The 25,572-nt window shown below is 32.8% G+C and overlaps 1 protein-coding gene across 14 annotated transcripts; it reads right to left on the bottom strand.

The window, feature by feature from the left end:
* Nucleotides 1-964: 964 nt before the first annotated feature.
* On the bottom strand, nt 965-25,291 carry LOC106056363 (uncharacterized). Of its 14 annotated transcripts, none has more exons than XM_056024432.1 (13): nt 25,077-25,289; nt 18,758-18,885; nt 18,413-18,526; nt 15,763-16,170; nt 12,830-12,916; nt 12,611-12,702; nt 11,746-11,914; nt 11,482-11,633; nt 9,620-9,760; nt 5,285-5,335; nt 2,791-2,945; nt 1,348-1,450; nt 965-1,119 (listed from the first exon to the last, which is right to left on the bottom strand). In XM_056024432.1, the coding sequence occupies exons 4-13, from the start codon at nt 16,142-16,144 to the stop codon at nt 1,018-1,020; spliced, it is 1,434 nt and encodes a 477-aa protein (XP_055880407.1). In that variant the 5' UTR covers nt 16,145-16,170; nt 18,413-18,526; nt 18,758-18,885; nt 25,077-25,289; the 3' UTR covers nt 965-1,017. The 14 variants fall into 14 exon arrangements, with proteins under 14 accessions (XP_055880407.1, XP_055880405.1, XP_055880403.1 ...); XM_056024430.1 differs by lacking the exon at nt 25,077-25,289 and adding an exon at nt 18,999-19,181; XM_056024428.1 differs by lacking the exon at nt 18,758-18,885.
* Nucleotides 25,292-25,572: the final 281 nt, after the last annotated feature.

Here is a 25,572-nt window from a genome sequence, read left to right as displayed (position 1 = left end):
TGAGCCTTTTTAACAACCCTTGATAAAAGGGACATAACAAAATGTAAACATTTCATCCATTACGAATGAATGAAAGCTGCATTTACGTGAGGTCCGGCTATGATTAACACATTTTTTTCTGAAGATAAAAAGCTTCTGTCTGACAGTGGTCATTTCATTTTTTTTTTGTCTTCTGTAGTAAACCATAATGGACTGCGGACAACTTTGTCGAAATTATTCTAGTAGCTTAAGTCTTAGCACTCAGGTCTCAGAATCATAAAGAAGGTTTGTGAGAAACACTGCCTGGAAGAACTGCCCTGAATTATTGCCAGTACACTAAGAGTCTCTTGTTTAAAGGATGTCACACTGCCTGAAAGAACTGCCCTGAATTTTTGCCAGTACACTAAGAGACTCTTGTTTAAAGGATGTCACACTGCCTGGAAGACATGAATTTTTGCTGGAACACAAAGAGACCTATTCTGCAACACTCTAGCTTTTGTCAATTAATTTACTTTTTTTTTTAACATTGATGCGACCTTGGCTACTACCCTGTAAATTACCTGATTAAGAGAATAACCCATAAATTCCTTGCTTAGATTTCAGACACTTTTTTTTTGGCAGATTAATTAATAATGATGCAGTTGTAACAGTGAAGTTTATGTACTGAAAAACTGAAGGTCTTGTTCAGTGTGGGCTAGTACAGAAAAGATTGGTAACAACTTTCTCTTTGAATGTGAGACAGTAGTTAAAGACAAAAGCTTTCAAAGCAGACTTTGAAAAAGATGCCTTCATCCATTCACTCTTATCTGATTAAGAATTGCACAAAATGTTGAAGCAAACACATATTATAGCTTTACATCATTTTTTAAACAGGTGAGCAGAAAGGTCACTGTTGTTACAGATAAATACATAGTTTGTTGCTGAATTACTGTTTGGCTCAAGTATTGTGATACACCATCATTGCAACAGCCAAGGGAAGTAATTAGGTTAACATAAACTTGATAAAAAAGGAAAGTTTTTTTTTTTAATTTATTAATTTTATTCTTCTTCAAGGTCTTTTTGATCTATTCCTCCAGTTGATTTTAAAATGATGTGCTGTTTTAAAGGTGACGTTTCATACTCTGGCCACTTTAACATTGCCTGTAATGAGACCAACATTTATATTGTCTGAAATGCTATGTGAATGCTACTTAGTACTCCCTTAACTATTGTCATGTTATAAAATAATTGCCATTGCTTAAATAAAAAATTTTGTGACTAACAATTTGAGGTCTAATTCTTTAAAAAATTATTAAAACATGGCTTTTTGATTTTATTTGTTCTTATTTGCTAAATATGATGTTAGATCGTTAACATATCAAAATGTACCTTAAAAAGTTGAAGAAAATATTCAGGTCTAGTTGTCATTATAAGGTCCATCATAGTAAAACCTTCATATATCATTCTTAACCCACAGCCTGGAATTAACATTCTGAAAAATGAAAACAAGCAATTAAATGCTAAAATAGAAACTGAATGTTGTGTTGGGATATAAACTGCAACATTTTAAAATGTATTCAAATTTGTGTTGTGCTGTGACTTACATCAACTACAAATACATTAGAATACTCAAAATGATATTATGATTGGTTATTAGTAAAATCTTAATGAAAGGGAATCAGATAAAAACAAGATGTTTATTTATTGTGAGTAGGAATGAGATGATAAAACAACAAACATAAACAATAGTCTTGGGTCTTCTGTTCTTGTCCAAAAAGCTCACAGATACCACCACTATCAGGTCACAGATGCCACCACTACTATGAGGTCACAGATACCACCACTACTATGAGGTCACAGATGCCACCACTACTATGAGGTCACAGATGCCACCACTACTATGAGGTCACAGATACCACCACTACTATGAGGTCACAGATACCACTACTACTATGAGGTCAAAGATCCGTTGCCACTCTACAGATGTCACAGGAACTGAGCTATCAAAAATACCAGGAGAGAGTTTCTCCTCCTAAAAATGACTGAATGACACTGAACATTTCCCTGACAACCAGATGAAATACATCTAGATCTACTAGTCCCTCTGTTGGCATGTTCACAAGCAACAGTCCCTCCTTCCTCTGTATAGGGCAGAATGGAACCAATGCAGTCCTTACTGATGGGTGGAAGACATGTTTTTGTTTCACCACAATGAGTGTGAATTGTAAGCACTTTGCGGGTGATGACAGAGCAGAATTACAACAATATAAACATTTTCTTTAAATATGATGATTCAGTTCATAAAATTAAGTTGATAAATTAATAGTATTATTCTTTAACTAGAACATTGTCTCTTTGACTCCACTTGTTCTTCTCTCCTTTTTATACTCCCAGCAATGTGTATGCTTCTTGAACCTATTTCTCAACTGTTCTACAGAAAATACCAGTAAACTAAAATTGGTGCCCCCTATAAATAAAAGATTTAATAATAATAATAATAATAATAATAGATAGAATAATAATTTTTGAGCTACTATCATTCTAAGCACTAAATTTCAGACATCCTGCTGTGAAATTAGGTTTATTCAGATTAGGGAAGGTGAGTATTATGTATTTAATGTGAGACTGTTGTCTTCAACCAGCTATTTCAATATGTAACTCATGTGAATTTATTTTCATTACCATTTGTTGAAATACAAAGGCAAATAAGTAATTTATCAAAAAATGAAACCTTTATAAATTTTACCTTAATCATTCATTATTATTTACATCGACTAGCTTTGTCTGGTAGTGGAAACAATTGTACAAACACATTGTTTTTTTCAAACTTACTCCATAGCTGGAATGGTTCGAGTTTTTTTCTTTTTATACAGCTGTCTGAGAAATATGAGGAATGGTATATGATGCTCTAAGGGAAGTAAAGTATTTATATTCTTCTTCAGCTGTAGCTTGAGTAGAACTCTTTTTGTGGTATCAATGTCTTTGTCCTGTACAAACAAATACACAGAATGAAAGGTTTTAATTGATATATAATTAACTGTCACCCATTGTCTATGCCTAGCATTTCAATCTTTCCTAATCTCCTTCAGTCGTGAAGCAACTATGGATGATCTGATAGAAATGAGATGAAAGCCTGGGCATTAGCAATGGTCAGAACTGTGTTGCCTGTACAGCAGTTCTCCCATCTCCAGGCAGCTGATTTATCCAAAGGAACTGCAGTTTGAGATGTTTAAAGAACAGGATATGGCAATAAGAATTATGTTAATATAACATTTTTTTTTCTATTTTAGAGATGACCAAATTGCAGCAGAACAAAGACAATATGGAGGAAAAGACCTTCATTTCTTAAATGTATGAACTAATATCAAGAATTTGGCAAAAAGTAATTCGAACTGAATTGGAAATGGCATTAAATACAAAATATACAAAAAAGGGTTCACATTACAGTGCTAATTCTACACAGACATTTCTCTCCCAAACATGATATATAAATTACTAACTAAGATATTTACCAAGAAACTTGGAAATTATTTGGAAACAAGTCTTCTTGGATCCATAACTGATCACATTTTCATACCTAATATGTATATTACAAAAATGCTTGAATACAGTATATCAGTCCACTGACTCTACAATACCTTGCATATACAGATGACATTGCACTACTGGAGAAAGCTTTTAACAGAACAGAAAATTGAAGAAGCATTAAGACTAGCAGGACATGAGGTGAATGTAAAAAACAACAAGAAGAGATGGAAAACAGAGAGAAAAAATGTTTAATTTACCCACCACTTGTTTCAAACTGTAGAAACCTTCAAATGTCTAGGAAGAATAAATGACTTCATGACAGAAAAAAAAAAGAAAAGCAACAGGTAACAGGACATAACACCCACCACAGTGCAGTATATATTTAATGCAATGAATTACATACAATTAAATTATAAGGCAATATTCAAACATCTACATAATAGTTTAAGACTAAACATATAATCTAATCTATCTATCTTCATAACTTGTGTCAGGGATCATCTGGTCAAACAACTTGACCATGTTGACAGAATCTTATGTCACATACATGAGGCACAACTCAACATTAGACTTTTGTTACCCCAAATATAGTTCCCTAAAATACACAAAGATAAAGGACCACAAAAAGAACTTGCAAATCAAATCTGATCTGCTGAAATCTAACTAACCCTAAAAGCAGAAGGCAACAAAGAAGCAAGGGAATCAGCCAAGTACATCATGGAGCTCCAAGGCAACAAAGAAGCAAGGGAATCAGCCAAGTACATCATGGAGCTCCAAGGCAACAAAGAAGCAAGGGAATCAGCCAAGTACATCATGGAGCTCCAAGGCAACAAAGAAGCAAGGGAATCAGCCAAGTACATCATGGAGCTCCAAGGCAACAAAGAAGCAAGGGAATCAGCCAAGTACATCATGGAGCTCCAAGGCAACAAAGAAGCAAGGGAATCAGCCAAGTACATCATGGAGCTCCAAGGCAACAAAGAAGCAAGGGAATCAGCCAAGTACATCATGGAGCTCCAAGGCAACAAAAGAAGCCAATAAACAATTAGAGGACAGAGGACATAACTAACCAGTAGATATACCAATTATATGAAGACCCATCTACAGTGAAAAAAAAATAATTAAAACAACAGATTATGTTGGGTAGGTCACTTAGAAATGTCAGAGACTAGAGAGACAAAATAGGGTATTGGCAAAAACTAAAAACACAACAAATAAGATGGCTTGATCATCGTCATCAAACTACATTTGAGTGAGGGCTTGAAAGGTTCAAATTCTTTATTGCAAAAGCCCTGGACAGAAACCCATTCTTAATGATAGAGAAGCAGATCCATAACAACTCAAGTTTGGGCATGGAGCCAAAAAGCTCAGGATAGAACTAAATGAAAGGATGTGTTGAACCTGGTCAGGGCCCCCCATGGATACAAATTAAAGAAATAAAACAACAATAGTTTTGATAATTAAGTGAATAACACATAGACATTAAACACCACTATAATAAACTAATCAGGAGTAAAGTAAGTATGAGAGCTAACATGAACTAAACAGAGCAAAGTATGAGAGCTAACATGAACTAAACAGAGCAAAGTATGAGAGCTAACATGAACTAAACAGAGCAAAGTATGAGAGCTAACATGAACTAAACAGAGCAAAGTATGAGAGCTAACATGAACTAAACAGAGCAAAGTATGAGAGCTAACATGAACTAAACAGAGCAAAGTATGAGAGCTAACATGAACTAAACAGAGTAAAGAATGAGAGCCAACATGAACTAAAGAGTGAAGTATAAGAGCTTACATACCTGAACTCGCTTAGTAGTATTAAATGGTGGAATAAAATCATTTGCCTCAAACTAAATGAAAAAAAAAAGTTGATCATAGCAACAAGACACTAAAGAGTCAAAAAGTTCTGTTATCAAAGCAAGAAACTACAAAGTCAAATAATGAGTACCATACTATTTTTAATCAAAAGGTAAGTTAGTCAAGAAAACAAAATAAAATTTAAACAAAATATAGGTCAAATATCTAAATAGACTTAGAAATGTGAAAAAAAAGTTAAATTTCCAAATTTCAAGTCTGTTGGAGATTATGGTTTATATTCTAAAGTTTCTAAAAGGATGTGACAGTTATTTAAAGTTTTGTATTCCAGCTACAAAATATTCAACATTCCCAATTTTAAGGGCCTTGAGGGACACTTTTTTTTTTAAACTATGGAGATGAAGTCCAATCACAACGGAAGAGGTTTTAGAGGTTATCCTGTTTTAAAAAAATAATAAGGCACCAGGTTAGACATGGTGTCAGCAGAACTGCTAAAATAAATTGTTGATAGAATGACTACACACACACACACACACATACACTGTTGTTCATTACACAGATTATTCTGTGGTATTTGTTAATAAATGCTGATCAACTTTAATTCATTAATCAGTGATAGAATTTAAAATAAGAAGGTGAAAAAAAGTAAAATAAAATTAACAAAGGTATGTTATTTCAAAGTTATGACAAATATTCAGTAACGCCAGCTATTTACTATACACCTAGTGACAGTATCTGTCTCCAGATCCATAATTAATTTTGCAATACCTGGCTCTGGATGAATAACTAATTTTACTAATACATATCCATTAAAAAAAGTATAATTAACAGGAGATACTAAAAATTGTGGTGTCATTTAAGCAAGTAATGTATTCTAGTTATATGCACTTTAGACTGCATTTTTTTGTCTTCGGTCACGTTACAGGAAATGTAAACATAGGGACATAAATATCTTCTTCCTAGTAGAGTTACTTTGTAACTAATGCCACTTCAAAGCCTAAGGACAAAATTATGTAGGATAGTTTTTTGTTTTTTTTTGTTTAATAGGCTATTTTTTATTTTCTTTTAGTGTCAAATTTGCATGATTTTCACATGTATTTATCATGTCAATCATGCAGGGAAACTTTACATTTTTTTTATTTTTCTATGTAAAGTTCAGATATAAAGTATAAGAATTAATTTTGATTAACAGATTATATACCATTGCAGTAAACACTTAAGTCTAATGCTGGCTGGACAGAGGACACGACCTAAAAAAGGAGGACATGTCCTCCTTTTGATAGACGTCTGGTAACCCTACCCAAGTTCATGCCAAAATATTTTTTTTTGTTGAAAATTATGGATGTCATATAGAAAAACAAGTTTTATCAAAATATATTATGTAAATATATGGAAAATATTTATGGAAAATCTCTTGATCTTGTTACTTAGCGAAACATTTGCCAATCAGCGTTAAATCTTTCAAAGTGAAAGAAATATCACATCATAAATAAAATATAAAACATATAACATTTCTTTTTTCCTGTTTGATATCTTCTTATCTTATATAATACAGACGTTACTTCAAAAAAGAAGATGATTACGTCCTACGCGTCATGCATTTAGTCATGCATATTAACCAATGACTTAAATTCTGCCAAGTCACTGGTTTTCCTGGCTAGCTCAGGCAACCCATTCCATGCTCTAATAGCACTAGGGAAGAAGGAGTATTTGTACAAATTTGTCCTAGCATATGGGACGAGGAATGTGCCTTTATCTTTGTGTCTTTCAGAGTATTTTATTAAGTTTTGTTTTTGTATTTGAAGATTATGGTTCAGTGTTTTATGTATGATTGCTACTTTACTTTTGAGCCTTCTGTCCTGAAGGCTTTCTAAATTTAGTGATAAGGTGTTACTCTAGTCAAATGTGAATATTCGTTTGTTATGAATCTCACTGATCTATTTTGTGTCTGTTCCAGTTTCTTAATGTTTTCTTGAGTTGAGGGGTCCCAAACAGAGGATGCATATTCTATTATTGGCCTAACCAAGGTTAAATAACATTTTAGTTTTATGTTCTTATTTGATTTATAGAAATTTTTTTTAATAAATCCTAGTGCTTTGTTTGATTTTTTTGTAGTTTCATCAATATGTGGATTCCATGACAGTTTTTCATTTATTATAACACCTAGGTATTTTGCGTTTTTAGTCTGTGTTACTGGTTTGCCATGAATAAGATAAGTGGAATTAATTTGTTTTAGTTTTTTTGTTACTCTTAACAACTGACATTTTTCTGGGTGGAAAGACATGCTCCAATTTGATTCCCATTTCTGTAATTCATCTAATTCTCTTTGTAAAAAATCTGTGTCTTGTGTTGTTTTTATTGTTCTATATATTATGCAATCGTCTGCAAATAATCTGACTTTTATTCCTGAAGTAATGCAATTTGGTAAATCATTTATGTAAATTAAAAATAGTAGTGGACCCAAGACTGTTCCTTGAGGTACACCTGAGTTTACTGTTATTGGTGTTGATTTAGAGCCATTTATTATTACAGTTTGTTCTCTCCCTATCAGAAAATCTTTAATCCACTGATGCAGTGGACCATTAAAGCCGAAATATTTTAATTTTTTAAGCAAACTATGGTGGTGAACTTTGTCAAAAGCCTTAGAAAAATCTAGTAAGATAGCATCTATTTGTTCACTATTATCTAAACCTTTTGAAAAATCATCTATTAGTCCTATTAGTTGTGTTTCACATGATCTATATTTCCTAAAGCCATGTTGGTATGGTGTGAGGACATTATGTTTGTCTAAGTGGTTTATGATGTTGCTACATATAATGTGTTCTAGGATTTTACATGTGATGCTGGTAAGTGATACTGGTCTGTAGTTTCCTGGGTCAGATTTTTCTCCTTTTTTAAATAGGGGGGTGACATTAGCTTCTTTCCAGTCCTTTGGTACTCTGCCCTGGTTAAGTGAAGCCTGAAAGAGTATTTTGAACACTGGGGCTAGCTCATTGCTTAGTTCTTTGAGTAATCTAGCTGGAAAACCATCAGGTCCAGACGCTTTATTTGGTTTGGTGTTGGCTAATAGTTTTTGAATTCCATTTTCTTGTACTACTAGATGTTATCACATGATTCATGCCTTCATAATATTAATGCCTCATGTCTATCAAAAGTAAAACAAGTAATAACTCCATTATGTTTTCTGAAGTATTTTGTAAGACCACTAAAAAAAAAGTACAAATGTTTTCATGGTTAAGTGTTTGTGTCGCATGAAATGTTCATAGATTCGGCTTATATTTGCCCATTGAGTTTTAGTTGTTGTTTTTTTTATTGAAAAAAGTTATCGAGAACATGATTGAAAATGATATCATAACCAGAACAGACAACTTTAAAGCCAGTGTTATCATGCCATCTGAAAAAAAAATTGCCTCAATCAAATGTGCCTCTTATTCAATTCTTAATCACTACTTCTGACTACAATGGGTTTTTGTTACACAGCCTTTTTCTCTAGCTCAACATTTTATACCATTAACTTCTGATGGAGAGAACATTGAAATAGTGCAAAATTTTATATACCTTGTTACTGTTGTAGACAATAAATTAAATTTTTACTGCAAATACTGATTATATCAGCAAATAAGGGCAGCTGGACAACAAAGTTTAAAATTACTAAGAAAAATGTCCTCCTTTCGTGTTAGGGAAAAGGCCTTGGCAATGTTTTATTATACTCACATCTACAGTATTTTAAGTTTCATTATCACTGCCTGGTATAGCAATCTGAACATTAAAAATACAAATATACTTCATAAAAACCTAAATGCTGTGTAGTAAGGTTATTGGTAAAAAAAACAACAACATTTGGCAACTATGTGAGAGAATCATTCATAAGAAAGATACAAAAACTTTTAGAAGTAAAAAAAAACACCCTCTGGGTAAGGATTTTGTGATTTTACCATCACAAAGGAGATACAAGACACTGATTACAAATAAAGACACAAAACTCTTGTTTCCCTGGCAATCAAATCATTAAATACAATTCAACTATCAAATTTTACATATAACTTTTGAGTGAATCTGGTGTGAAAGTATATTGTTTTCTATAGTGATAATGTCATGTTTGGTGTAATGCACAAATTGTAAGACAAATTTCCTAATGGAAAACAATATCTCCCAAAACAAGACTATAAGAAAGACTCAGGGAACTACCTTAACTCTATGCTGCACAGAAATGAAATGATGTATAGAGTGCACCCCACCCCCCACCCAAAAAAATAAGAGGATTAGTAATATAATTAAATATTAACCTTTTTTTTTTGTTTGAAAGAAAACAAACTTACCTCTTGAATAAAAGATAAGTCATACAAAAGATGGAGAATAACATGGATTGAATTAAAATGAAAAAAATCCTTTCTCTCTGTCAAATTTCCAGTGAAACCTTGTTCTTTCCTACCAGGAATGGAGCCCAACTTTAATATTTTCTATTTAGAACATAAAAAGAAAAAAAATCTCATTTCTTAAGTGTAAAATATATCAATGTTTTAAAATAATTAATTGGTGCAACTTTAAATAGAATGTGATATATGAAATTTAACCTAAGTGTCAGGGGGAGGTATGGCAAGAATGAATGTTACTTTGATATTTTGGTATGATTGTTATATCCCCTTGTTGTGAATAGTATTGCAAGTGTTGTGAACTGAGTGATTAAGTCTTCATTAAATTAGTGAGGTCTTGCTCCCGGCCCAGGAAGGTTGGACGTTTACTTCCTGGACTGGTGTTTTGTGTATTAAATATTTATTGAAGTTGATTTCATTATGTGCTTATTGAATATTAAAGTATTATTCATATTTCAATGGATATCTATAGTTGGAGTTTCAATGTATCTAGTAGTAATTGTTCTTTTGTGAGTAACTAAGCAAGTATTAAGTAATTGTAATTGAGTATTGAAGAACCCCCTAGCGAGCCAAGACAAAGTCAAGAAACACAAGAGCCAAGCATATAATTTGAACCCTGACACTAAGGTATAATAAAGATATAACAAATGAAAGCTAATGTTCTCTTGTTATTCTGACACAAACCAGCAGTTAAATTTGGGACAAATAGACATACTTCAGAGTTTTGTTGCTGAATAGCTACTACAAAGTTAAATATGCATTTATATTAGGCCTAATGAGGAATAGACATCTTTTGTGGAATCTGTTTTAACTATGTGTACCTGAGTGACATAAATAGCTTAGCTACCTGTCAAGGGGAATTGAGTCCAAATACTGACTCAAGCTGAGTTGTGTTTGTTGAGTGCCTAAAGCCAGCATGGAAAAGAGATAGAACTAGAGCACACTGAGCATGCTATAACTTCTCCCACAGGTCCACAAAAGATATAGAACTAGAGCACACTGAGCATGCTATAACTTCTCCCACAGGTCCACAAAAGATATAGAACTAGAGCACACTGAGCATGCTATAACTTCTCCCACAGGTCCACAAAAGAGATAGGACTAGAGCACATTGAGCATGCTATAACTTCTCCCACAGGTCCACAAAAGAGATAGAACTAGAGCATACTGAGCATGCTATAACTTCTCCCTCAGGCCCACAAAAGAAATAAAACTAGAGCACACTGAGCATGGCATAACTTCTCCCACAGGTCCACAAAAGAGATAGGACTAGAGCACAATGAGCATGCTATAACATGAAAGATGCGCAAAACTTAAGTAATTTTTTTTTTTAAATGACAATCTGATTTTATCATCCACTGCCATTATTGTTTGTGGCCTGGTCATTAAGTTTAGAACTTTGAACTCTTTCCTTTTTAACAGTACAACTTGGATTTCTCATCCAATCAGTATTCACCCATAAGCTCTAAATGAATCTTTTTTTTTTTGTATTTTATTTTTCTCTGAATCTTGGCTGCTTTGGATTTCCTAGTCATGTCAATAAGTTTCTTAATTTTGCAAGATTCGCTAATAATCTTCTATAACAATTTAAAGAGAGTGGGCACTGAATGTGGTAGCTGTGGTTCAAAACAAATATATATGTATATATTTATAAGAATTTCTTTTATTTCATCTCATTTTAGTAACTTGATTATTTTATCATTTACACACATAGTGCTGACAGTACATTCTGTTATTACTAGATTGAAACAATAATTTTTAAGTGGCACTGTACACATTAATGGACTGAAGAAGAGAGAATATTCTACCTGTTGAAATCTGGGATGAACTAAAAAGAAAAACTCCACTAGATCTTTTGATATAATAATATCATCGTTGGGCATGTTACGCACAATATAGAAAACTAGGTTATTGTTTTCTTCTTTTCCTCCAAGGGAAAATATACAGTATGGAGACACTGCTGACAATAAAAAAAAAAATATTATACATGTACAACATTAACTATTAAGAAATCATTTCTGACTCAATAAAAGATCACTAAAATAAGGCAAGAAATGTCCAAAAGATATTACTTTGATCTAAGGTAGATGAACACTGTAAAAGTTCTACTACAGCCTGCTCAGATTTCTTATAGTCAGCAACAGCCACAGATGTTTCTGAAATATGCAGCTTCAAGTAGAGACTCAGCATAGACCAATTGAAATGATGAATTCTCTGCTGACCAAACTGCTGAACAATATCCTAGAGAGAAGATCACCCAATCACTTTGTGATGTTTTCTAACTACACTTTATAAAAACTCAACATTTTAAAAAATGTTTTATCTATTTCTACATTTTTCTTAAATACATAACAAACTATTTTGAGTATCAGTAACTTTCTCTATAAGTAGACAAAAAGCAATTACATTTTTTTTTCCAATTTGTATGCAATGCAGGTTTGAAAAGAAGACACTGTAACTCAGGTGATAAAAAAAACTTAAATTAGTTTGAACACAAAATTCCACACAAAGTAGAAGTGTCACAAAGAGTGAAGTATTTGTTCCTGACTTAATTGTGATGAAGGTTGGAACACAATATAAAACATATACAAGGACAATAGATTATCCAGGTACAATGCATCCCAAAGTGTTTTCAATTAAAGAACTAATAAGTTTGAATCTGAATGCCTTAATATTTCCACCAAAAACCCTTTTGGAAACTACATGAAAGCATTTGCATTTGGAACAATTGAACTTTCTAACTTCCTTCATAATTTATAAAGATACTTAACTGCCCCATGCCTCCACAATTTCTAGACCAATAATTTTGTTTTTCGAAAATTCCAGCCCTACGGAAAACTGTCTGTGTGACTTGACAATTTTACATTTAGAATTTTAAAAAAAATGTCATAATAAAGTTTTTCAATTGAGATAAATTACAAACCATATTTTATTTACCTTGATAAAGGGAAAGAAAATGTGATTAGTCTCTACAACCACCATTTTTGATACTCCTTGTTTCAGAAACTCTTGACTTATTAAACCTGGACCTATGACAGATTTAAAACATTATTTCTAGACTGACAAAAAGTCAGTGTGATATATGTTACAATGACATTTTGTAAGCAAATATGAAAAGACTATACACACTAATCAATGCAACTTTTAATACCATACCAATATTGAAAGTATTACCACAATTAATTTCTATCACTGGTGCTTTAGGGTTAGATCTCTTCTTCATAACACATGCCACAATTTTTTCTGTTAAAAAGAATCAGTAATAAATACATAATATATATGTACAAAACATATGCACAAAATCTATGTCAAATTTGGGAGTTGGAGAGGAATCTCAAAATACATGGTCACCCCTCTCCTATACTTAAAACTTGGAATGGCATCTGCACTAAATATAACTCCCAAAAAAGTTAAATTGAATCTTGACAAGAGCCGAAGGATCAACTCTACCTGACAGTTTAAGAAGAAGAAGAAGATAACAGATTTTAACTTGTTTATGTTGGGGTGGTGACCAAAAAATGAAGAACTGACCAACAGAACTTCTGGACTCCCAGTTTACCAATACTTCCTGTCAGCAAATACAAATGTGAAGCTTAGTGCTGAAACAATGAATACTAGGGACTGCACTGACTGCTGTTCCTATCAGCAGCAGTATTTTTTAAATTTGTTTATTCTTTGCATAGATCAGAGAGAAAATTTGGTACTAAAAATTATATCACAAATATTGTGGTGCATGAATTTAAATAATTCATTGCGATTGCAAAATTTTTATTTAAAAAAAAAAAAAAAAAAGTTAAATTGTATTGGTCACAACTATTTATCCAGAACCATGTAGTACAGTGATGCCCAAAATATGGCCTGCGGACCACATCCGGCCCACTGAAACGTTGGCACAATCCATTGTCCAAAAAAAAAAGTTTAAAAAATATCTTTCCCTACGTTAGGGTAAATGGATTGGTGTCGATAGTAAGCCAATATATTTGTTTTATAAAGAAAGAGTGGCTCCCTTTAAAGAACATAACATTAAACAGCTTTAGGAAATCAAACAAATAAATAAAAAAGGCGGCATTCTTGGTTTGAGATGGGATAGTTAGATTACACCTAAAGTGGACGATGGATGAGAATATTTACATAAAATGAGAAGAAAATGAGTCAGCTGCATGTCTATTTTCTGTTGCCGCTGACGAGTCTAGCGACATATGTGATACCACTCAAAATTTTGGAATTTATTCGTGATAAAAACAACAGTTTTGAAATCAGAAAAGTAGTAGCTATTTTGAGCATACATGGGATCGCCAGTGGCGAAACACTGACAAAAAGTACCAACCATCACAGAGAATCTTTTTCCCTTGGAGAAATTAGTGGGAGTGACTACTGATGATGCCACAACTATGGTTGACAGTAATAGTTTTCAGAGGTCAAATGGAACTGAACCTCTGTGGTCTCGTTGAATTATTCTATGGACCATGTGATGATGATCGTGCTCAGATTGAACAATATTCGTCGTTTCTAAAATCCATCTGCGGCCAATGTGCCAAATGCCCAGACAGAGCTAGAACTGAAACTGATAGACTTACAAACTAGACATCCTTGCTTGATAAATTTCAAGTGATGCAGTTTATTAATTTATACTCTGTCTTTCTTGCATAACCTTTTCGAAATCTCTGAAAACAATAACTGACTTACTGACTTAATCCTGTGCACTCACATGGGAGCATAGGGCCGCAACCTCTCCCATGAACTCGGTTCTGAGCAGTTTTCTTCATCTGCTCCCAATAATTACAAGTGGGACAAACTTTTTCAGTGATGAATCGTGCGAAACCGAGCTACATGATTGTATCGTCTTTTAGACGAACATCTAGGATTCTAGATTCAGTTCTTTGACTTGGTGTCTCAACTATGCAGCCGGATATTTAAAAGTAGTTTAGGATAAATTTCTCATGAATTAATGTAAATACTAGATTCAAGGGTTTCAAAAAAAAAAAGGGTTATTGTATAATTCCCTTTTTTCCCCCCTTTTTGTTCATGTGGCATGCAACTCGAGTGTCGGATATTAAAATGGCCGAGTGAGGTTGAGCATCACTGATGTAGTATATTATACCATAAATAGCCTTAATAGGCAACAAGAAGGCAATAAATCATTTAAATTTTCAATTCTCATATTTTTAGTTTTAAGGTGGTAGAAATCATGCAAAACTAATTAAAAATTATTTATGGTGTATGTGCATACAATATGAATTAAGAATTTTAAAAAACAAAAAGGTTGCTTTCAAGAGACCAAAGGTAATTATTACAGTTGAAGTGCAGTGTGGTGTGAATGTAGAGTGGTGGTGCAAATGAGTGTCTGAATGGAAATGACATCAAGTGGAGAAAGCCAGCTGAATATGTTGACATGAAGGTAGTAACATTTGTGTACTTCTATAAATGTGTTAAAGTAAATATAAATACAGGCTAACAGTTGTATTATATCATTAGAGATAACAATTTATGGCTACAAGAGAATCTAGACATTTAAATGAACAATAAAAAAAAATTATATATCAGGTCATATGTCTTAATGAGTGGAATACTTGGCAAAATCTTTACAATTATCAATGAACTCTACATTTTTTTTACTAGATATCTTGACATATGAAGGCGAGTAGTTTGCCTGTTATTTTTCGGATCCTCTACACTCATTGGTGTGGAGACGTTTCAGTCAGCAGACTGTTTTTCTTTTGTGAAAGAACTTTTCTCAATGATAAATAGATCATAGATTGTGATGCTTAGTCACCATAGACCTTCAACACTAAGAGTTCCAGAGCAATTAAGGAGATTGTGCTGCTAGTTTTTGAGATCTAAACTCAACATATAGAGTACAAAAACAACAGTTACTTTTCACTGGTGCAGTTGGCTTTAAGAACTTTTTTTTCCCCCTTCTAAATCCCATTGTCATAGTAAAAACTCATTTTTAAAATAGAAATATTATATATATATATATAGTTTTAAATAAGTTTTGCAGCTAATAATTTTGTACATTATGCCTTTTATTTGTTACACAAAAACAGTGTCTAATTAAACCATAAAGATTATTCTAACTACCTTCCTACCTGCTATTTCTTGATCCAAAACATATGTTGTTTTTATTTTTTTCATCAAAGTCTTGAATTTTTCATATGATAACAATTTGTTTTTAATGTTATTAGTTTCATTAGAAAGACTAGATTTCATAATGATTTTGTTTGAAGAATATTTCAAGCTTTGGAAAATATGTAATTTTTTCGCTAAAGCTCCAGAATTAGGTTTAAACAGGCATCCAAGATGAGTAGTTAAAAAAGTATTATTCATTGCTGATTTGGGCTTATACCACAACTTGACAGCTGATTTTGTTGAGATTTCTGTACAATAGTTTATGTAACATGTGCAGTGAAAGTATAATGGATAAGCAGTCTTTTTGTTCAGCTTGAAAGCCCATTCCAAGAGAGTCATCATGAAATGCACTGTCTACTGTAAATCTGCTGATAAGAGTCAAACTGTATTATTAAATTAAACGTTACAATTGTCTTATATGTTACAGTAGTGTCAGGGGGCGCAGTGGCTGAGTGGTAAAGCACTTGGCTTCCGAACCTGGGGTCCCGATTTCGAATCTCAGTGAAGACTGGGATTTTTAATTTCTGAATTTTTAGAGTGCCCCTGAGTTCACCAAACTCTAATGAGTACCTGACTTTAGCTGGGGAAAGTAAAGGCGGTTGGTTGTTGTCCTGGCCATATGACATTTGTTAACAGTTGGCCAAAGATGACCTTAACACCAGCTGCCTTATAGATTGCAAGGTCTGAAAGGGGAACTTAACTTACTTTTATAGTAATGTCGCAACAAACTGTTCACAGACAACAGATTCAATCACAAAATGATTCCCAATTAATGGTTCCCAAGAGAAATGGTTCATCAAAAACTTGTTACAAATGGTTCTCATGAAAGATGGAACTCACATTTATTTCCACAACATATGGATATAGTTAATATCCTGCTAGCTGTCAACCAGTTGTCTATATAAATGTCAACAATTTGTATGGAATAAATAATCCTTAGACCATTGGTCTGTGAAAAAAAATGTATCTACTAGAATAGATCAAGATTATCATCTAGAACTAGATAATTTTTTTTTCTTTGTAAAATTTAATCAAAGTTGACCTAGTACTATGTAATCGAGGATATACTCCAACTCTGTGATAAACTACTGGATAAAGGGAAAAAGTTGTCAGACCCAAAATATGTCCACGCATACAAAAATGTCAACACACAGATTAAAAAGGAAATGAAAGAAGCAAAGAAGAAGTGGATAGAGTAAAAGTGTCAAGAAACTGAGCAGAGACTCAACAGAAATGACACTAAAAAGTGTAGCGACAGGTTAAGGACCTCACTACCTCAAAGCATGGAAGAACAACTCTGTCAAAACTACTGCACCATAAGCCTTATAAGCCATTACAGCAAAGTTAAAATTTATACTAAACCAGCTAAAACCAATAGCAGACAACATTATATCAGAAGAACAAGTGGGTTTTAGACAAGGTCGCAACACAAAAGAACAAATCCTAAATCTCAGAATACTGTGTGACAAATACCTCAACACCAAGAGAATCTTTTCCATGTCATTATTGGCGACAATGGAAAAGTACTATATAAATAAAAACATAATAAAAATAATTCAGAACCTCTACAAGGAGGCCAATAATGTGGTGTACTTCAACAAAACAATGGGGACTGGTTTAAAACCACAGTTGGAGTAAGACAAGGATGCCTACTCTCTCCAACTCTTTTCAATATCTTCCTTGAAAGGATAATGGAAGATGCTTCATGGAACAGTACCAGGAAAAGAAGAAGAGGCAGAGAACATGATGGGAAGACAACATAAAAGAATAGGAGGGCCTGCCATTGAAAGAGGTGCTATCCAAGGCAAAAGACAGAGGAATGGAGATAGACGATTGACAAATCTTGTGTGGTGCCCCAGCATTCCAACAGACTAAGAGATAGGTGAAGGTGACATAGTACTAGAAATAGAAAGGTAAAATAATATTACATATTGAGAACTGTTACGTTCCTTTCTAAGATGAGACTCTTTTAACAGCAAATTAACACTAAAACAACAACGTCATCGTTTATAACTCATTTAATTTCCATGAACACTAAAACACTATTTCGTTTCTATTTCTCCATTTTGGTTCTCCTCTCAACACGCATTCGCACCATTTCACATTTACACTAACATGCGCACTTAACACCCCCCCTTGTTCAACAAGTTCGATGTACATCGAACGTTCAAAATACAAATCACTGAATATATTATCAGACTATTCTAAGTTTACAACTGGTATTGATTATTATTACGTTTGTTCTCTTCCTATCAGAAAATCCTGAACCTAATGGTGTAATCAACCAGTAATGCTAAAATATTTTAATTTTTTAAGAAAGCTATGGTGGTGAATGGCAAATTATGCCTTAGGAAAGTCTAATAAAATAGCATCTATTTGCTCATTATTATCTAATCCTTATAAGAAAAACATCAATTTCGTCCTATTAGTTGTGTTTCATTTAATCTATATTTCCTAACCTAAAGCCATGTTGGTATGGAGTAATAACATTTTGTTTTTCTAAGTGGTTTATGATGCTACTAGGAATTTACATGTGTTGCTGGTTAGTGATACTGGTCTGTAGTTTCCTGGATCAGATTATTCTCCTTTTTAAATAGAAAGTGATGTTACCTTCTTTCCAGTACTGATTAAGAGATGCCTGAATGACTATTTTGAACACTGATGCTTGTCAGGTGGGTTTAGTCGCTTAAGTAGGGTATGATATGATGGTCCCGTATCCCCAGCCTGAACAGAGTAACACAAGAACCTAAAGGTAATGGCATGTAACATACGAACATCGGATAACAGTTATTCAACTGAACAGTTAGTGAATAACAACAGTTTTCAATATGAACAATATTTAATAAATAATTAATTATAAGTTACCAACATATTTACATATACATCACTATCATTGAAGTCATCATTGAATTAATAGTTAGTCTAATATCACGCCAATAAATTTACATAACACACCTTCACGCTCACACTCCATCTCGGCGCCCAACGTAACCTCAACTCCCTACACCTCAACAACAATAGTTACGGCACAACTCCAAGGGCGGAAAGGCGACACACTTTCCCATAGCCCAAAGCCTAACACCCTGAAACGACAAGAAAACCTAGATCTAGCGATGCCGCTACAAGAAAGAACTTTTCAATAGCGACACCCGTACCGAAAGATCAGCCTACTTAATAAAACTATGTACTTACGTACCCTTACAAGGGGGAAACACAAAACCAGCTACCCAGCCAACAAACGAAGCTCTCTCTCTCTTGCGGGAACTAAGGATGACGTAAACACAATATTCTAGACAACAAAACGCACTTAAAAGAAACTACTTCCTATACGCTAGAACACCAATATTAAATGCAAAGAAAACTTCACGCGCGCACGACAATGCTAGCTCACTGCTTAATTCTTTTGAGTAATCTAGATGGAATACCATCAGGTCCAGATGCTTTATTTAGTTTTATGTTGCTTATAGTTTTTGGGTCCTTTTTCTTGTACATCTATGTCATGTCTTTATCTCCTGGGGCTGAGAATGCTGATGCAAAGTATTTATTTAGAATGTTAGCTTTAGTTTCATTATCATTATGTGTAAAGTGATCTTCTCATTTTAATGATGCTACTCCCTTTTTTCATTGTTTTAGATTTAATGTATGACCATAGGTTTTTATTGTTATCATTAGATATTATTTTATGTATTCACTCTGCAGTTGTCTCCTTACATTTTGGGTTAGGTGGTGTTTCATTTTAATATACGTTTTATAAACTCTTTCTGCCTTAGTTTCTTTAAATTTTCTATATAGGTTTTCCTATATATGGTTTCCTTAATTTATAATTAAACCAGCATTTATCTATTTTGTTACATGAGTATTTAGTTGGTATTTGATTTTCTATATTGTTTTTAATAAACTTTCAGAGGTCATCAACTGGTTGGTTATATAATGTCTTTTTCTGATAAGAATGTTTGTTGAAAGTTTAATGGAGTTTGGTGTAATTGTAATAGGTTGCATTTGTTCCTGAGTGAGATTTATCTTTTTGGTTTTATATTGGTTACTGTTTTTATTTGACTTTGCATTTTAACAATATTATGGTCAGAGAGTCCAAGGATTATATCATAATCTACTACTAATCCAGGTCTGTTAGTTAGGAATAGATCTAATGTGTTGTTAGTCTAGTTGGTTTTTAAATAACTTGATCTAAATTTAAATTGTGTAATGTTTCTATGAATAGTTCATTTATATCCTTAAGGTTTAAACGGTGGTCTATGGTTAATGATTTCCAATAAATATTGGGGAGGATGAAGTCACACATGATCCAAAAAACTGCATTTTTACGTTTTCCTTTAAGTATTGAAAGTTGATTACATAATTCCTACATGGAGATCTGATAATGCCTACTAGATCTATTAGGGATGTTGAGGTGGAGTTAATTTTTCACAATGTTGATTCTTTTGATATTTTTAAGTTAGTTAAAGTAACTTCTTCTGCTATTTGTGTGTTTTTTATTGCTAACAGAACTCCTCAAAGATTATTAGCCCTATTAGATCCTTCCTAAAAATTTCATAATATAATCGTTGTTGAAAATTTCTGATTTATAAATTTCAGGATTTAACCATGTTTCTGTTCCTGCAATTATGTCAGGTTTTTCTCTTTCTAATAAGATGTCTAAGTTTGCTGATTTATTATTATCATTACTAATGTTTTAAGTTGCCTTGGTATTGCTAATTTAGTAAATTGAATTAAGATCTAGACTATAAAATAGCCAAGAGTAATGCCAGTATTGGCTGTTTCAACATATCTTTGTGTTATTGGGAATCATATCAGCCAGGAAAATCCCAAGACATACTAAGTCATTATGACTTAGCACTAAGAATGTCCAATCTCTATATTTATAATTATTATTCTCTAATGATGACTAAAGCCTCTAACTCTAAAATTCTAAATTATATCTAAATCTGTTTCAGTTTCTTGGAAGATTCATTACTTTACTATAGAGACTAGACTTTAAGGTAATTTAGAAAACACTATCACTCACTACTATCAGTGGCGTCACGAGGGTCGGTGTCACCCGGTGAAGTAAGCGGTAAATAATCTCTACCTTAAAAACAAACAAATAATTTATTTTTTGGGCGGTTTCTTTACATTGAACAATAAAACTGTAAGCTAGTTAATTGACTGGTTACACCTGAAAATGGTTTTCGATTCTATTTTTAGTTTTTTTGTTTGTTTTTTTTACATTTTATCAAAAGTGATTACATACATTTAAAATGTACAATTACTGATTTGAGAAACATTGATTTGAACATTTTTATTAGAGATTATTTTAGAGCTCCTTAATGAAAGAGTTTAAAATTATACTAGTGTTTCTCAGCTGCTTCCGAAAAAGGTAATCAACGACTATACATTTTTTTGTCCTGCGAAACAACAAAGGATGTTGATCAGTTTTGTAGATTTGAAAAAAGTTTGATAGTGTCCATCGAAATCACTCTGGTAAATAGCAAGAGAATAAGGCTTCCAGATTGAGCAACATGTTTAAAAGCTAATCAAACTGCTGTGTCACAACAGACTGTGGAATTCTTTAACATCGAAACGGATATATGAAATAGGGTTTATCTTATCCCCATTTGTCTTTCCTGCTGTCATCGACAATGTCATAGAAATACATTAAACAAGCTGCATTTAGGTTCCCATGGTGTAAACCAAACCGAGTTGGATTTTGCAGACCACATAGCATTAGAAATACAATTAAATGTATACAAGATATGACGGACAAAGACGTCCTAAAAGTTATGCATACTGGGTGCAGGTACAGTACCCCCATCAATATTGGTAAAACAGATCTTGAACAAATAGAAAAGTTAACCTATTTAGGCAGTGTTATCACAAGCAATGGAGTTGCATATCATGGTGTTGCATGTTGGATTGGAAAGCAGGAGCCGTCTTTCAAAAAGTTAGGCCTATCTGAACAAACAAATCAATTAGCCTGGAGATTAAAATCCACTTACTCAATACAATCATTGTCCCGATGGCCACCTATGCTTCAAGACATAGAAGGTAGAAAAGAAGCTGAGAAGCTGAGAATGATCCTACGAATAACATACAGAGATAATGTTACCATTAGGGAAATCTTTTCCTGCAGAGGCGAATGAACACCGATTGACATTTGTGAGACATATCATTAGACAAGACGAAACACATTTACCAAAGTCAGACTTAATCATGAAAGCTGAAAAGAGAAATGCAAAAACATAGTGTCCACTTTCAATTATAGTGCCACACCTTATTAGAAAAAAGTGGCTATAAAATTCGCCTAAGACTGATTTCTGTGGAGAGAGCTTGCAGCCCCATGTGTCAAATGGTTCGCAAGGGGCTTATGTCTGTGTTTCTCAACATTTTACAATAAAAAATGTTACGTTGGCCACTCAACTGATCAGATAAGAAGATTGAGGGAGCGCCTTAAGCTCACTCAGAGTTGTTCGGGGCGAAGCCCCGGGAGCTAAGCGTTTTTCTACATTTCTGAGCTTCAGAATGTCTTTCTCCTGGCATCTGCTATAGATCTAATCTACAATGTATTATTTTTCTCATAATAGGAAGATTACAAGTCAAATAGAATTAAATTAAATATATTCTACTCTTTTCTTTCTAGACTGCAGACAGTGCAGAGTTACTCTTTTTCTTTGTAAACGGTTAATCACTGACTTAGTGACACTTAGTCTTACTACTCTTAAGTGTCACTTAGCCTATGATTCGGAAGTTAATCATGTCTAATATAAATTATTAATATAGTTTAATAGTTACAATAGTATAATAATAATAGTAATTTAATACTATTTGTACTACTAATAGTCTATAGGGCTATGATAAACTAATCCCAGATGAGCCAGATGACATGCCTATATAATATGATAGTATTTAAATAGTATATATATAAATTATAAATGTATACTATAGTAATAGACTCTACTAACTAAAACTCTTTTGGATTGAGCTTTAAATTTAAAGGTTTATAAAATAAAACAAAAACTAAGCTAATAATAATAAATTCTCATGTTGCTAAGAGGACAATAACTTATATGAATCTATAAATTATGTGCTCGGATTCATTATACATGAACTGCGTAACATGGTGTTGATAATATAATTATAAAGAAGATTAAGATCTAGATCTCTATGTCTATTGTTGTCTAGATCTAGATCTAGATTCTAGAGTCAGAGTCTCGAATAGTTGGTATACCAAATAGTCTACATCTATAATAATCTATTTACTATTTATATTTATAGTAGTTTATTTAATTCGGACATTACAAGAATTTGGACATTCGCTGTTTTTGTGGTCATTAAATAATTATCTTAACATTTATAATTTATTATAAAACTAGTGTGCTGTATAATGTGCTTGTCCATTTTCCAATGATTCTGACCCAATTTCCTTTCATTTAGATCTAGCTGTCTTTTTATGTAAGAAAAATGAATTTCAAATTTATAAGTCAGGTTGCTGTTTTTTCCTATCCTATGTATGTTATCAGGATGACTTATAGTTATACCTCTTCCTAGGGTAAAAAGGGTTAAGACTAGACTCTATATAATATTCTATATTGAGTCTATATTAGTATATTTTTTGATTGGCTAAGTCTACACGGTACTAATCAGCCCGGAAATATTTTAGGAGCTGATTTATTTGATTCATAAGCAGTCTATGTTCATAAGTCAAGTTGTTTGATTCCATACAAAACCAAAATTAATAGATCTAGTAATAATTAATAATACATTAATTTTAATACTAGATCTAGATCTAGACTAATACTATAAGTGAAATACTATAACTATAGGCACTAGAGGAGGCTCTTATAGTTTGAACACCCCATCGGATTCTCCTTTCTAAACGGGTCGCTTTTTTTTGTTTGTAATTCATTTGTTTTTATGTTTGGAGCTAAAATCGACGATTCGGGACTGAGCATGTCCAATTTTAGATAAGTTCTGGTAATTTTGTTCCGTTTTTCCAAAGCAGATGGCAGTTATTTAGATTCTCGGTAACCATGTATGTTAAGCTGTTGTTTTAACCTCCCCCGGCAATTCATACCCATATAAGGGATGAAGGCTATATCATGAGCCTGTTTGATCGTAGGCTGATGGGCATATCAAAATAAGCTTCCAAACATCTTTAGAAAGACATTCCAATCACATTTATACCGTTAGCTGTTAAATAAAATTAAAAAAGGGAGTGTCCAAACAAATAATAATGAATTCAGCTCATTCTCCTTTTTGAACACAGCAAAATCGTATTAAGAAATATTATTGGGATTAATAAATCTATGATTTTTTCAATGAATAAACATGACCTAGATAGAGATATCTAGAATATATAACTTATGAATGAAAGAAAAAGTGTGGGCTGCTAATTTGAAGCCAGAGACCATGCCCACTGCATGTGATCACGCAAGATAAGCTGGCGGTAAGGAGAGGTATACACTCAACGAGTAGTGTCACAAACTATCCAACAGGCAGTGGAGGGAAGGGGGAGAGAGTCATGAAAAGAATTATAAGCATCTATGGGAGGGAGGGGATGTTAAGGTGTCACAAAACGAACATTTAAATTATGAAAACAAGAAGAGGGTCCTTGGATGGGAGTTAAAAGAAAGACAGAGAGAAAATACAAGTAGCCTAGTAGAAAATATCATGTTTATTAAATTAAAATAATTAATTTATAGCTCTGTAATCTATATAAATTTATTTCTGTCTGTTTCTACACATAGATTATATAGGTATTTAAATAAATAAACTATACACTTTATATATATATAAAGAGAGAAATAGAGAGAGTATGAGGAAATAGACTTTAAATACATATTGCAAAATTGAATCTACTTCTTTTACTACAATCTAAATAATTTTTAAGTAACACCGATATAATTTATTAGCAATTACATAGTGGTGTTCAACACCGGTGCTCACTGTTCAACTAAAGGAGAAAGCCCAAAAACTGCGTTCAAAATAGGAGCATGAGGTGACCCAATTTATTTTAAAATAAAATCTTGACTATGGGTGGTAATACAAAGGAACACAGCTATTTTTATAGTCCTTTAGTTGCAGAATAAGAATCTGCTTTCAGTTTTTTTGTAAGTTAAACCTTCACCAAATAAAAAAATAAAATAAAAAATTGACCTAGTTCCAGAAAGTCAGTGTTCAGTTATAAGAATCTACCATATACTACATGATATAGCCAATACACAATAGCCTGAATACTGAATAAGGCTAAGGTGTTAGAATTAAATTAGGATTTTCTTACCAAAATTTATTTCAGACAGCCAGTTTTGGACATCAATGTTAATGATCTTAGATTATATATTTGTTCGTTTCTTGTTGTTGTTGTTTTATAGAGAATAAATAGATCTAGATTTATATAGAGAGAATATAGACGATTCAGTTAGCAAAAATAAATGGTAAAACTTCCCATCAAAGGACCCTTTTGAAGAATGTTACGCAGTGGCAGCGCTGCGTTGTCTATCGCTACGGTAATCAGGTCACAAGGTTACCGGCTTGATGGTGTCGGTAGTGTCATGTAATAGTTCGTCATAGATCTAGATCTAGTCCTAGTCAATCTTTAATGACATGAAAACTCCAGATCTAGATCTATATTATGTACATAAATAAAATAATATTAAAGGCTATTAAAAAATAAAGAGAATGAATTAATCTTTTTTTTTTTAATTTGTAGTTTTTTTTGTGAGGCTAAACAAATGTATGAGTTCCTAGATCTATATATATATATATATATATATATA

The sequence above is a fragment of the Biomphalaria glabrata genome, chromosome 3 (assembly GCF_947242115.1).
Source record: "Biomphalaria glabrata chromosome 3, xgBioGlab47.1, whole genome shotgun sequence".
NCBI classification, from domain to species: domain Eukaryota; kingdom Metazoa; phylum Mollusca; class Gastropoda; family Planorbidae; genus Biomphalaria; species Biomphalaria glabrata.
Note: the sequence above shows the minus strand (reverse complement) of the source record. Positions and strands in the feature narration are given on the sequence as shown.